This window comes from Sinocyclocheilus rhinocerous, unplaced genomic scaffold (genome assembly GCF_001515625.1).
Source record: "Sinocyclocheilus rhinocerous isolate Xijiao unplaced genomic scaffold, SAMN03320098_v1.1 scaffold1066, whole genome shotgun sequence".
NCBI lineage: Eukaryota > Metazoa > Chordata > Actinopteri > Cypriniformes > Cyprinidae > Sinocyclocheilus > Sinocyclocheilus rhinocerous.
The window spans coordinates 131,202-145,954 of NW_015629516.1; the positions used below are offsets into that span (position 1 = coordinate 131,202).

General features: G+C 36.8%; 2 protein-coding genes across 2 annotated transcripts in view; one reads left to right on the forward strand and one right to left on the reverse strand.

Moving 5' to 3' along the window:
- Positions 1 to 2,953: 2,953 nt before the first annotated feature.
- Positions 2,954 to 8,340, forward strand: LOC107739050 (nuclear receptor-binding factor 2-like). The gene is made up of 4 exons (XM_016551019.1): positions 2,954 to 3,271; positions 5,146 to 5,230; positions 6,329 to 6,369; positions 6,452 to 8,340. Exons 1-4 carry the CDS (start codon positions 3,242 to 3,244, stop codon positions 7,073 to 7,075), a joined length of 780 nt encoding a protein of 259 aa, XP_016406505.1. The 5' UTR covers positions 2,954 to 3,241; the 3' UTR covers positions 7,076 to 8,340.
- Positions 8,341 to 9,603: 1,263 nt separating this feature from the next.
- The window catches only part of LOC107739059 (probable JmjC domain-containing histone demethylation protein 2C), a gene marked incomplete at its 5' end in the record, with an annotated part of 156,955 nt that continues 151,805 nt past the window's right edge, over positions 9,604 to 14,753 (reverse strand). Inside the window, 4 exons of the mRNA XM_016551034.1 lie at positions 9,604 to 10,029; positions 12,136 to 12,267; positions 13,361 to 13,537; positions 13,989 to 14,128. Coding sequence (XP_016406520.1) covers positions 9,940 to 10,029; positions 12,136 to 12,267; positions 13,361 to 13,537; positions 13,989 to 14,128 — 539 coding nt within the window. The remainder of the gene's footprint in view (positions 10,030 to 12,135; positions 12,268 to 13,360; positions 13,538 to 13,988; positions 14,129 to 14,753) is intronic.

Sequence of the window (14,753 nt, forward strand, 5' to 3'; positions counted from 1 at the left end):
ATGAATTCATTTCTGGGAATTGCATTCAGAAAAGGTGCAGACAATACAGAATACACATACTATATACTTCTGAAGAAATAAGAGCAGTATGATTGAATGCTCTTCACCTAGCCATGGTGCTTCAGAACATCACATAGCTAATATCCCGCTCAGAAGACATCATTCATGTACTAAATAAAGGATCGGTCGCACAGATGTCAAGTTAGCAGCATGTGAAACAGGTTCACAATGAATCCCACGTATACACGGCAGTTAGGATCGCTTTGAAGGAGAAAAGCAGGCTAACTTTGCACCTCAGAGGTCAGAACAAAGGCAAGTCTGTTCCAGTGGCCTGCTGTACATGAACGGACAGACTTTTTTTTTTTCAATGAGTTATGACTCGATTCACATTTGTCCGTTGTCTCGATGGACACCCACAGTGTTCCAGCTACTGCCTTCTGATACAGTACACAAAACACAGAGAGAGCTATGCAGTGTCCCTGCTAAATATGGATTATTCACACTTATGGTTGAGTCATGAATCACAAACATTATATTTGAAATATACATGTCTGAAGTTTTGCGGAAGAATTCAGTTTTCAAATGTCTGTTGAAATGTCATGAATGAGCTCTCTTTAATACGTCGATTGATTCTCTTGGACAGCAATGAGATTTAATGGAGAGCAAATGATTTTTTTGTCTCCAATTAGTAACCTCACATCTCTCCTGTTGAGTTTCTGGGGAGACCTCAACAGCATCTCAAACTATGCTCAGATTTGGCGCGATACCAAGATATTTCAATGTGAACAAATATTTGTCATCAAATTCTTGCCAGACCAAATGATTTGACCTATGCCATCAACATTCACCGACTCATTTGTGTCTTTTTCTATTTCTCCTGAGGAATTTTTTGAGAGCCAGATGAGACCATGAAACAACACTGAACTAAACTGCACTGAATAATGACGCTATTGTCTTCTGTAGAGCTGCTTTACAACTAAAAGTGAAGTTGTTTAGTAACTGTATCAATTTGTTTTTACTATTGATTACCGTGAAGCTGCTTTGAAACAATCCGTATTGTATAAGGCGCTATATAAATAAATGTGACTTGACATGACTGAAAAGTCACATTAGCTTTGAAAGAGTAACTTCTGAGCAATATAAATTGAATAAACTGTAATATCATTTGAATGTAAAAACAATCAATCAAACAAATGCAGCAAAAGGCTGATCAAAGGTTTTTGTATGAAATGTGCATTACCTGGCCTTATATGGCCCTGAGTGCTGTGAGTGTATGGCAGGGCAGAGTTTAGGCTGGGATTCATGAGGTTGTATCTGATCCAGTTCAGTTCTCTATTTGTAGTAATTGAAGCACATTCGGATAAAGCAAGTGGCACTTGACAACAAAAACAAAGTACTTGAGCCGATGACGTCGTCGGTTAATAAGTGCACTCTTTGAATGGACAAAATATTATGCTGTGCAAGGAATCTCCAACCGCTGGACAGAACAACACAGAGCATGCAACACTGCCTGTGTCTTTTATGTATGTATATGATATAGATTCAGTGCTTTTCACATTGTTACTCTGAGTGACACATAGCACACTTCCGGGGATATCAAATACCCCGTAAAGGAACACTCCACTATTTTTGAAAATAGGCTCATTTTCCAACTCCCCTAGAGTTAAACAGTGGAGTTTTACCGTTTTCGAATCCATTCAGCTGATCTCCGGGTCTGGCGGTAGCACTTTTAGCTTAGCTTAGCATAGATCAATGAATCTGATTAGACCGTTAGCATCTCGCTCAAAAATGACCAAAGAGTTTCTATATTTTTCCTATTTAAAGCTTGACTCTTCTGTAGTTACATCGTGTACTAAGACCGACGGAAACTAGGAACTAGGAACTATACTCTCATTCCGGTGTAATAACCAAGGAACTTTGCTGCCGTACCATGGGTGCAGCAGGCGCAATGATATTACACAGCGCCTGAAAATAGGCTAACTTCCGTCAACATAACCAACGTGACCACCTGCTTGCACAGAGTGTTCCTTTAAATGTTATATTGGGACCCATTTTATATTAAATGTCTTACTACTATGTACTAACATTTAAATGAATCATTTGATACAATGCACTTAATGTTTACATACACGTTTTTACATTGTAGTTACATCTTTTAAATGACCAAGTAATTACACCGATACACTGTAAAATAAATAAATAAATAAAAATGACTGGAGTATATTTTAGAAGAAAATACAATCTCAGTCTTGCTACTTCAAAATTTCATATTTAATTGAATGTGTTACTTGCTGTTTCTTTGTAATTATTTGTGAAATGTGCTATTAATGTATTTTCTTTCTTATTTTGGTCTTTTTTATTGCAATAACAAACATTTACAACAAAAAATAAGAAATGGGGACATACGGTCAGCACATAAGAGAGTCAAATAAAAAGGCACTGAAGGAGAGATGCCATCAATGCCTTTGTATATTAAAATAAATAGATTTTTATATGTTATATTAATTTATATTGTATGTTTATTTGTGTGTGTGTGTGTGTATATATATATATATATATGTATGAAAATATATTAATATTTATACTAAAATAATAATATGCTATAGTTAACAGGGACAAAAATATATGCAAAGAACAAGAAAAAAATGTACTATTATCTGTATTGCTTTGCTGTTATGTTGCTATTTTAAAGTACACGTTCACGTCATTTACATAACATTGTAATGACATTAGAAAGGAATACTTACGCTTATAAAACATATTTATATGATACTCCAAGGTACTTCATATTATAGGTACAGGTCAAAAAAGAAAACATGGTACATGTCTTAAAAAAAAGTACTCCTTTGCACTGTTATGGTACAACGGCCATCTTTATTTGTTAGTGATTATTGAATTTGAAGGACAAAAGCGCCCTCTAGTGGTGATGTAACACCACAGCATTCCAGAACAGATTTCGAACATGGTTTCATCTAATGAGACACGTTTGATACTAAATCATGCCACTCGTTATGAATGGGATATGATTTCGCGTGATTTACTAAGTAGAAAAGACGAAAAGAAAAGCGTTGTCACGTGTGACGCGGCGGTGACGTCGCGGAGGGGGAAGTTGTTGTTGTTCTTGCTCGACTCTTGCAGCAGTGGATCAGTAACCGGTGAAAGCAGAGTCTCTGGTCCCGGAATAACGACAATAATGTGCCGATGAGTCTCTCGTGTAGCTGAGGCTGTAGTTGATGAAGGAATGGAGGTGCTGGACAGTCCTCTCAATCTCGTAAGTGTCTGTTTACAAGTCCCATTAGCATGCTAGCAGCTGTTAGCTTAGCCGCATTTAATCTTTGAACAAATTAAAATATAGCTGCGAAGAGTTTACCCGGGCTTTTAATTCACTTAACCGTGACGTGAAGACTCTGTATAATCCGTGTGCTATTTTAATGTAGTCTGTTTTAGTTAGCCTCCATATGTGTTTATTTACTGCTGACAGCTGATCCCCTTTAAACAAACAAACAAACACACACACACACACACTCTGACATATGACTCGAAATGTGATTTATTATTTCCTAGTTATTTCCTAGAGATTTATTATTTCCTAGATTTATAGCAGTACGTTACTGTTGGCTGTTCATGATATAATCCTGAAATTGGGATTATATCATGAAATTATTATTTATTTTTTTTTTAAAGTTGAATAAAATTTTTGCTTTGCAAATTATATTATCAGCATAACAACAAAGCAGCAAAGATTAGAGATTTCTCTCTCACCGATATTGTAATATTATGTTGGTATAAATGTCAATATAAATTCATAAACTGAAATGAATTAAAAACAATAAATGTATATTACCGGTATATATAATATACTCAAATTTAGTTAGTATTCATAAGACCATCTTCCCCATTGTTGAAAAAGGGGGGGCTTTTAAAAAGAGTACTTATTATGGAAATAATATACTTGAAATAATAAACTTCAATACAAACTGAATTTAAAGTTATGGACACTTATTGCATGTTATTTCCAATTGAAACAAAAAAAAATATTATATTTTAAATTTATATTAAATGCAAGTAGTTAAACTTGACCCACCCGAGTAGTGCATTTCTGTGTGTAATTTCATAATTCCTTTCTCTTTGAAATATGTTTAAAGTGTACTGCTAAATGTACTGTGTTTATGGTAAACTAAATTTCATGTCAGTGTCATCATGACAATGTCATTTCTGTTGAATCTTGTATTTGTTTTGTAATGATGATGATGTAATTTAGTGCATTTAAAATATATTAATTTGAAATGTAATATCAAATCACACACTGCAGCACAAATACCCCACATGTGCTTTATAATATACTTCAATACAAACTGAATTTAAAGTTATGGACACTTATTGCATGTTATTTCCAATTGAAACAAAAAAAAAAATTATATTTTAAATTTATATTAAATGCAAGTAGTTAAACTTGACCCACCCGAGTAGTGCATTTCTGTGTGTAATTTCATAATTCCTTTCTCTTTGAAATATGTTTAAAGTGTACTGCTAAATGTACTGTGTTTATGGTAAACTAAATTTCATGTCAGTGTCATCATGACAATGTCATTTCTGTTGAATCTTGTATTTGTTTTGTAATGATGATGATGTAATTTAGTGCATTTAAAATATATTAATTTGAAATGTAATATCAAATCACACACTGCAGCACAAATACCCCACATGTGCTTTAGTGTGTTAGTTAGCACATCAGAATAAGTGCACTTCTTTAAAGGCTGACAAATGATTATTAAAATGTACTTTAGATAAAAATGTTTCATTTGACGTTATTACAAAGTACACTTAAGTGGCCTTTTATTTCATTAATATTATATTATCTGCAAATACAGTTTTTTTAATGTACTTTTATGATTTGAAGTAGACTACAAGTACACATGCAATTTAGTGCACTTCTTTTTCACAAGGATCAATGGACGCAAGAACACCTGACCATCTGTACAAAAAGTTCACATGATCATTGTCAAAAATATACTTCTTTCCAAGTTTGAATTAGATTTTGACTGTCAGATGTTCAGTGTGGTCTCAGATCCCACTGTAAACACTGAATACTTGTATCTGTACCGTGTTAACAAACTCATAATGAAATAATGTCATCTCTTTCAGGCCCATCAACAGTGCAGGAAAGCAGAGCGCTTGCTGGCCGCTGGGAAATTTGAAGATGCCATCTCCTGCCACAGAAAAGCTGCAGGTTGGTTTCAGTTTTAAGCTCTATTCAGACACTAATCGTTTCTCTGTGAAAGTAAAGTCACATGACAGCTCAGTGATAAAACGTATGCGTACGGATGGTGATTTATTTAGTTCTGTGATCCAGTGAACTTGGGAATGTGGTCAGACACATGATTGTCAGGTGTACAGTACACACAATGTGTTATTGCTTGGACAATTAATTAATTAATTAATTCATATTTATTTTAATAATAGGAAAACAATATCCTATTTGTTATTTAATTATGTAAATATTCTAGTTAAATACATAGAAAAATTGATGCACTATATTGTAAATGGTTTTCTGTCTTGCATTTTATCTCTAAAAATGAAGAATGTCATTTAAAAAAGCAGAAATAAATGAACACAAACTCTTATTTACATTAGATAAACATTTGACCTGGCTCCTTGTTTGACTAGTAAAATGATTAGTTGTGCAAGCCTTAAAGTTGGCATGAAATGATCTTTTCTTCTTGAACAAGAAAAAATGTAGAGAGCAAGACTTGATTTTGTCCATCGAGAACAGATTGGATCATTGGATCAAAAAAAAAGCCATATCAATTGAAAAAGGTGCAGCACTCACTCTTGAAGGGATGTTTAAACATCTTAAAAATGTTTTTTTTTTAAATGTATTTCATAAGCTTACGGTTTTTTTTTCTTTGTTTTTTTCAAAAGTTAGTGCGAAAGTTACCTTACACTGCTTGACAGTGGCCAAAAAGGATTTACAAAAAGATTGTATTGATTCCCTTCTTCTAAAGTCACAGATGTGGAATCAGACGGCACTTAAATGACCACACGACCTTGGTGTTTGTCAAAACGCAGTAGGTCATTCCGACATTCTGGATTCAAACAGCCATAAAATCACAGGCTAGCCATCCTCACGAGAAACAGTTGTCTTCAGAATAGGGCTTTAGTCTCCTTAGGTTTGTCTCACAAAGAACGCCAAAGCTTGGCTAGTCGAATTTGAGCCTAAACAATATTCTTGTATAATCTATGAGTAGCACTGGGCTCAACCGCTGATTGGAAACCAGCCCTGGATGTGTGTGCTTACATAACTTAACATAACGTCATTTCTCCACAGAACTTCTCAAGGAGGCCATGAAGCTCACCGAGTGTGAACAGGTATGCCTATACGGTCCTCAGTGTCCTGCATTTTCTTCATTATTATTTATTGTGGATAATGAGATGTTTCTTTCCTGCGTAGGCTCGCTTGTCACTGGAGCTTCAGAGGGACAGTCACGTCAAGCAGCAGAGGCTGATTGAGGAGCAATGGAAGCGAGCAAAGCGAGAGGACAAGCCCAGAACACTCCAGCATGTCCCCGCCTCGGACCAAACGCCACGCCGCCACCTAGAACCGGGCGGAACCGCCACGGACGTCTCCCAACCCTCTGAACGCGAGTATGACACCTGGTTGTACCTCCTGAAGAACAAAGGCACTGTCCCAGAGCCCTGCGCAGGCACTAAAACCCAGAAAGATGACAAAACCCGTCTGGAAGAGCAGCAGACCACCATCGACGGTCTACGCAACCTGGTGGACCGACTGGTGTCCGAAAACGAGCAGCTGAAACTGGAGAACGAGCAGCTGCGGGCGGAGAACGCACGGCTGAAGAAGGAACCCTACGCTGATGCCGACTTCGTGGAGCGGTCGGAGCTGTGGGTGCTTCCACAGACGGCCGAGGAGCGCAAGGCCAAGGACATTCCCATCCCACAGCTCCCTCCGCTGGAGATGCCCACTCAGGAGATCCCTCTGGAAGACCTGCCCGGCCTAGAGCTTCCTGAGGACATCCAGCAGGAGCTGCAGGAGCTGTTGGACGGGAAGAAGCTGTGACCGCTCACACACCAAAGGGAGACTTCGAGCGCCATCGCGTGCCAGCGAACACACCGAGGAAGCACATTCACGGTGAAGCAGCCCAGCGGCGGAAATGACGGTTCACGCGACCGATTGGATACACAAAGAAAGAAAACCACGCTTTTTGAAGTATGTGTGCCTTTTTGAACATTTCGAACGTGTTTTTTGTTATGAAGTACGAGTGAAAAGGGACATTCTGTGTTATCAGACGTTTTATCAGCAGGTGAATTTGCCTCTTGCAAAATCCCACTTTGAATCGAAAACTATTTCCTACACAGACACTGTGAACTACATTCATAATGTGTGAGTGTGTGAGGGTTTTGTGCAGTATCTGTTGATCAGCACCATCCATGTTGATGTTGTGGTTATGCCGTTTCAGTCGTCTATCAACAGCGCAGATTTAGGGCATAGAGGAAGCCAAGAGGCATCAATGCAATTAGTTATGCATTCTGTTTCCGTACACTGATAACCAGCTTGCAGCACTTGTTTTGCCTTATTGCAATTAGTACAAACCCCAGGCATGATGTCATCTCTGGACGATTTGTAGCAACCTGTAAAACGAAAACAGCTGTGGTTTATTTTGAGACTGAACATGAGTGAGTCTATTGCATTCGGAACGATAAGCAATAATCATGTCAAGTGCTACAGAATCACTCATTCAGTTGTTTCTCATCTCCGCTGACTTCTCTGAATTCCTGCTCCGCTGTGTCAGTCTTCAGACGCAATGCCAACAGCATAGGAATGGACATGTCCTGAAAGCTTCGCTCTTTGGACCTGTGTGAAGTCTGAATGAACTGAGGATGTTGTTTTGAAGTTTCGTTTGTACTGTACTCCTCAATCAAGGATTGTCTGAATCACGGTGTTAATATTTTCAGGTAACTGATTGCACAATCATACCTTGCTCTAACAATAAACCAGGTCCTCACACTAATCAAAAGCTTACCAACATGTGCCAGACGCGCCTGGGAAGAGATGAATTTATGGCTTATATTTGTGTCATGAAGAGGGAACCAAATCCACATTTTGCTCTTTTTATTATTTTGTTTTTAGTTCAATGTTTAATTACTGGTTTATCACAGTAATCAGGGTGCATCAGATTGTTTTTTTTATTTTAAATTTTGTTTTGTGATGTTAAAAAACAATGAAAATCATATGACAAAAGTGTTTTGATGCATGAATGGCTGTTCTACGGTAGCTGTACGTATGTATGATTAAGATATTGAAAACAAGAATTTATGTATTATTTTGTTTTGAGAGTTTACTTGTTCTGACAAGCATTAAAGATTTTAACAAGTGGCAGCATAAATCTGTTTTTGAGTTGTTTGTCCAACTGCTTGTAAGCTATTTCTAATACAGTATATTGAAAATATACTACAATAGTACAAATATTCCATGCAGTCTATTGAACAGGAGCTCATAAAAGCTGCATTCATAATTTTAAAAGAATGTTTTAATTTGTTTTTAATGGAATATAGCATAGTCACGCTACACATAAACTTGCCATAGTTCATGTTAACTGCCCACTAATGCAAACGGGTCTAAATTAGTCACTGATTTTGAAAAATGTACTACATGTAAAAACAATTGTACTCTTTCTTTTTTTTTTTAAAGGTTTGTATAAATCATTAAACTGTAAGATTCTTTATCAGAGAGACTTTAGAATGGTAGTGACTGCACTACAAATGAGTGTACATTGCATCATTTCTAAATTCCCACAATAGCTCAACAGCCTCCTCTGGTGTTCAATCTGTGAATGACAGCATGTGTTCAAAAGTGGGCAAAGTCTATTGGGCAGCAAATCCAGAATTTGATTTTCTCAATAAGACACTGGCTTGTGAAAAGTGGGCATTACATACTAAACAAGCACTAGATCTGACTGTTTGGCTATTGGTTAAAATTTTTTTTTTTGGTGACGTCAGTCGAGAAAGAAAGTTTTCGAGGTGAAGCACATTTTGATTACGAGAATATATATATATATATATATATATATGGCCAAACACAGAATATCTCCTATAGATAATTTGAACCTTTCATCTTGTCAATAAAGCAAAAGGCAGCCAGATATTTGATAAATCCATTTTAATGGAAAATGTAAAACCCCTTTGAACTTCAATGTACAAAGCATGTAACACTTGCACTTTAAAATTTGAAATTGAAGCAAGCCATGTTTAAAAAAATACATCAGTGAATGTATATATGTATAAATTTACACAGCATAGTACGATTTGCTTTTTCCACTGAACTTCAAAAGTTCGCCATAGTAAATCTGAACATAAAAAGGAAGAAACAAGACCGTTTTTCTTGAATAAATTACAACTTTTTTTGTAAATGTCTCCATTTTACAGTGAATACTTTTTAATAAAATGCTGAAGTGTTATTCGTTAAGTCTTTCTTTACATAATAGAACTTTACAATGTTTACAATTGTTTGGCAGTTCTTTTTCTCAAAAGATATGGCATGAGGACACGAGACAGCGGATCTCTCTCACAGTAACTCCAAGTCTCCAAAGTAGTAGTGAGCGCCATCAGAAATCCATTAGCAAACTGTACAAGTCACATTTACATTTGATCGAGAACAGAGCGTAGAACTCCTAAAAAATAAATACGATTCTCCACTGAAACTATACAGTATGAAAGAACAAAAGGGGAACGAAACCAAACAGACAAACAAACACTAGATTCTCTTTAGAAGTGTGGCGTGTCAATCACAGTCATCCTGGTGCCCTATACTGCTATGGTGTCAGTAACAAAAACAGTTTACTGGTGGTTTTTCTCTGCTTGGCACTGGAGGTTCGCGGCGTGAGCGTTAGTGTGCATATTTGGGGGAACGTGTCGACGAGTGTGTCATGAGTTCATCTCCTCCTCTTCCTCTGCGCAGCACCTCTTTAATGTCCCCACAGCATCCTTCACGCAGTGGTAAAAGATGTTCTTGACCTGAGAGAAACGGCAGGCTGTTAGAATCACATGACTTGATGAGAGACGTCTGAAATGGCATGGCAACTGATGAAAGTTCGTCCGGCAGACTGCATTGCTGAGAAACATCAGGAAACTGAGAAGCACAAACACTAAACTAAGAGTGCAACGGTCCCCCAAACTGAACTGCCACCCAAACATATTTGGGGGTGTTGTGGGAATTTTCTATTTCAATAAAAGTATGAGACAAAAGTCTTTTGAAGATCTATTTTCTTGCAAAAAAAGGTCAACAGTCATATAGACGGCTGCAGAGTGACAAAGAGGCAACACCCCAACTCAACATTTATACCTTCATCAAATGCGGATGCTTTGATCTCATCCAGTCATAATGCATATTCAACTTATACGTCCATTTAAGGTGTCTAACTATGTCCTCCAGATGCGTTTCTAAGAAGCCAGGACATCTAAAAAGCTGACATAACATTTTCCTGTCTCACACTTGTCTTGCACTTAGATTTCCTGTCATCTCTCATCTCAGGACAAACTTAGAGAAGAAAGAACACTCTTTAGTAGAGTAAAGCAAATAAAACTACTAATAATATAAATATAGAATAAAATTCCCTCCACACAGTGTGTCTGCAGAGATTTTAAAATATAATTTTAAGACCTATACAAATTTGATAAAACTTTTAAACTTTGAGATAAATTGTATATTTTGGTTTTGTTGTGCATGGACAACAAAACCAAAATATACAATTTATCTCAAAGTTTAAACGTTTAAAATATTCAAGACGTGTTGCACATATGTATTGAAATTGAATTAGGTACTAATATATCAATACATGAATAGGGGTTATGCGCAACAGACTTCCGTATTCTGTTAACCGGGTCTCGTCGCTTCCGGTTCAAGCGTTTTGCATATGCTTCGTTAAATATGAAGCAGTTTTACTCAAGATGCCTTCAGCGTAGATACCAATGATGTCCATCACATATGCGGACTGATATCTAAAAGTTTTTTTTTTTTTAATTCTTTTCACATTTAGATATAAAAATGGAATAAAACGTCAACAATAAAAACAGCTAGCTAGTTTAACTGATTATCTTAAAAGTCCATAGATATCGCTATTATTTAATACGGCTGTTAACACGTTCTCCGACAAGCGGAAGCGATGAGACCTATTTTCCGGGTTTGGTCAGGTGATGTTCGACATATACCCTATTAGACGTTGATTGATATTGGATTTTACAAATAAAATGATAATAATGTGTTTTTAAAAAGGCAAAAAAATGACATTATTGTGCCAATACTAATAAAATCTATATTCTGAATGTGTTAAATATAAGGCTGACAAGTGATTCAAATTTATAATTTAATTAATTACATGATTTGCCAATTAAGTCATCAAATTTACTGCAAATTAATCATTTTAATTCATGTTTCTATGCAAAAAAAAATTTGACTTTTAATTATAAATGAGCCCAAAATTCACTGGGACTTTTATTTTGAAATGTATTTGCTTTACTACTTCCAGCTGCTCATTCAAAAACATGAGGGAGATAAGATGTGCACTCTTGCAACCACCTACAAAATATCACAGTATAAAGATCATAAAGGAAATTCATCAGTAGTGGATCGTAAGCAATCTATATTGGCATACAGTGCATGTGTGGTATTGACTGCAAACTGCTCTGAATCCATGTGCCTGTAGAACGTGTAACAGCACTGCATCTTCAAACATGCAGCGCTCACATTTATTTAATTAAACCATTGTCTTTTGAAATTTAATAATCACATTAGGTTGTATCGCCACATTTGTTACAGCATTTAACATATTTAAAACTTTTTAGGACCTTAAACTAAATTTAAGACATTTTTAGGACCCAGTGAATCCTGATATTTGTAACTTTTATGCTATCTCATGTCTAACGATGCATCTGAAACTATACATATTAAATGTGTTCTGTTGTGAGGAGAGTATTTGAGTTTATAACACAAGTGGAAGTAAACAGACTGCATGTTTGTGTAACAATCTAAAGAGCAACAAATCATAGAGACTGTGATCCAGCTCAGGCCTTTATATTCCCAAAAATGTTGACATGTTGCAATATTTCCAGTTTGAACTCTACCTGTAGCTTATCTTCATAGTTGATTTCCTCTTTGGAGGATCTGAGTTCCTGGGTTAAGTGGAACGAATGCACCACATGCTCCGGAGAGACAAAGTCGTTGATCACCTGGACGCAGCTGTGCAGGTTTTGCACCTGTACGGATGAGAGACACACAAATCTGAGTGCGCAGTGATGTGACAAATATCAGAAAGATGATGGTGCTCTGGAACTTCAGCTAGGTCAGAAAGAGGAAGTTTGACTGTGATTGTGGTTTTGCTGAAAACCTGTATTATGCAATCTACTACATGCCTACAGTCACCTGATTGACATTATAATTTAGCAAGTAAAATGCCTTTTAGTATAATTGTTAAAACATTCCCTTCAGATCGTGGTCTTTTGCCAATCTTTACTGGTAAATGTAAGTGACTTTTATATTGTCAGTAATATTACAACATTTACTAAACTGAAGCAACTTAAGTTTACTTGATTATCCATACATTATTTTTTTGAAAAATTTAAAATCAAGCTATCAAATATGATACATCAGGTTTCTGAGGAACGTTTATTTGTTCATCTCTCAATCATCACTGTATTGCATTGCATTATGTTTTGCCCCCCACAACTACAGAGCTTTGATCATAAAGCTAAGCATTTAAATTTCAGCTTACTAAGACATACTATTGGGAGATTGAGTTTGACAACCTATATTTATATGCATTTTACTTAAGTTATATTGTTATAAAGATCTCATTGATTTACATTACAAACTGTCAGAATTTCATCTTACGTTTTGTCCAAATAAATAGCAACAACTGCACCAATAATATTTTTGCTCAGTTTGGGCCTCTGGTGTTGGTGTATCATATATGATACTCTACACATATGAAACCCTTTATTATTATTATTATTATTATTTTGATTCAATAAACCATTTCATTTCGAATAAATAGATTTTTCTAACTATTATTTCATATGTCAGGCTTTACACGGTTAAAGTGAAGTTAAAAGCATTAGCCTTTTTTTTTTTGATGTTTTAAATAATTCAAAGATATTCAGACAAAGTGTGGCTTAAGTGTTTTAACAATTTTTAGCAACACTGTAAACAAAACTGAACTTTGTTGCTTTCCATGTCTATAAAGTGGGGGTTTTTGGTCTGAATAATCAATAACACAACAAAAGCCCCAGAACGTAGTATATATCATGATTTGCTCATGTGATATCAGTGGTTTGAGCAGAATATGCAGACCTGGTGCAGAGCTCCAGCAGGGATCAGGACCGAATCACCCAGAAACTGCACCACAGTCCAGCCCTGAACGGCGTATTCTTCCAGCAGCCGCTGACGCAGCTTACGGCTCAAGTACCAGCAGGCCTCACAGATCGGGTCGCGATCCACTGGGATCTCCACGCCCTGCTCTTTTGCCAACTGCCATGTCCAAACACACACAAACATTGAGTTAAAGAACGCCCATGAGACGGCGGATAAAAACAGAAAGGCCATCACAGTAGGGAGGAGCAGCTGATGGCATGAGACACGATGCAAAATTACTTATAAACTTACAACTGGAAATTTAGATGCAAAAAATGTGTTGTTCAGAAATAGTCATGGTTGTGATTTTGCAACCATCATCACTTTAACACATTTGCATGTCAACATCATTTACACACAAACATTGAGTTAAAGAACAACAGCATATGCCCTAAAGATCTGCACACTCCAGAAAAACATGAAATGAATCCTTTAAAACTTCCTTGCAAAAGGTTTTATGAGGACACCCGCTCAGAGAGAGAGAGAGAGAGAGAGAGAGCGAGCGAGCGTCACTGCAATGATCCACTGTATTATTTCAAGATCAGGGGAGAAATATAATCAAAATAACCTTGTGCAGGAACTCTTTAATCTTCTCGCCGTCTTTGCTCGTGTAGATGTGCCACAAGGCTCCGGGAGTCTCGCTTGAGTCCTTTAATCTTTTCTTCACGTTGTCATCCAAATCTTCCTCCTCCAGCCTCTTCAGCACTCCTGTGTGTTTGGCACAAACACATTCATGCGGTTACACAGCAAACGCATCGCGCAGTCAGCTTCATTTCTTATAAAGGCAGGGAGCGCCATCCTCTTTTGAAGACAGAGTGATGTTTAAAAATTAATGGCGAGGAGTGTGTGTGGGAGTCTGGCTTTTATATATTCTCCTCATGTCTGCCCATGAGACGGCGGATAAAAACAGAAAGGCCATCACAGTAGGGAGGAGCAGCTGATGGCATGAGACACGATGCAAAATTACTTATAAACTTACAACTGGAAATTTAGATGCAAAAAATGTGTTGTTCAGAAATAGTCATGGTTGTGATTTTGCAACCATCATCACTTTAACACATTTGCATGTCAACATCATTTACACATCATTATTCAGCAACTGGACCCGTGTTGAACATCAGTGTGAACTACACCAGTACATAAAACCATGATCCGCACTCAACAAATATAGTCTTCTTTTTGTGTTTTAGTTTACATTAATCACCAGTAGAACAGAACACAAATGTGAAATGAATAAAGGCAGGGAGTGCCATCCTCTTTTGAAGACAGAGTGATGTTTAAAAATTAATGGCGAGGAGTGTGTGTGGGAGTCTGGCTTTTATATATTCTCCTC

Excerpts from the sequence above, each read along its gene's own strand:
- LOC107739050 (XM_016551019.1), top strand. The coding sequence starts at position 3,242 with ATGGAGGTGCTGGACAGTCCTCTCAATCTC. Across the intron at positions 3,272-5,145 it reads TGGACAGTCCTCTCAATCTC|GCCCATCAACAGTGCAGGAA; the intron begins GTAAGTGTCTGT and ends CATCTCTTTCAG. Across the intron at positions 5,231-6,328 it reads CTGCCACAGAAAAGCTGCAG|AACTTCTCAAGGAGGCCATG; the intron begins GTTGGTTTCAGT and ends ATTTCTCCACAG.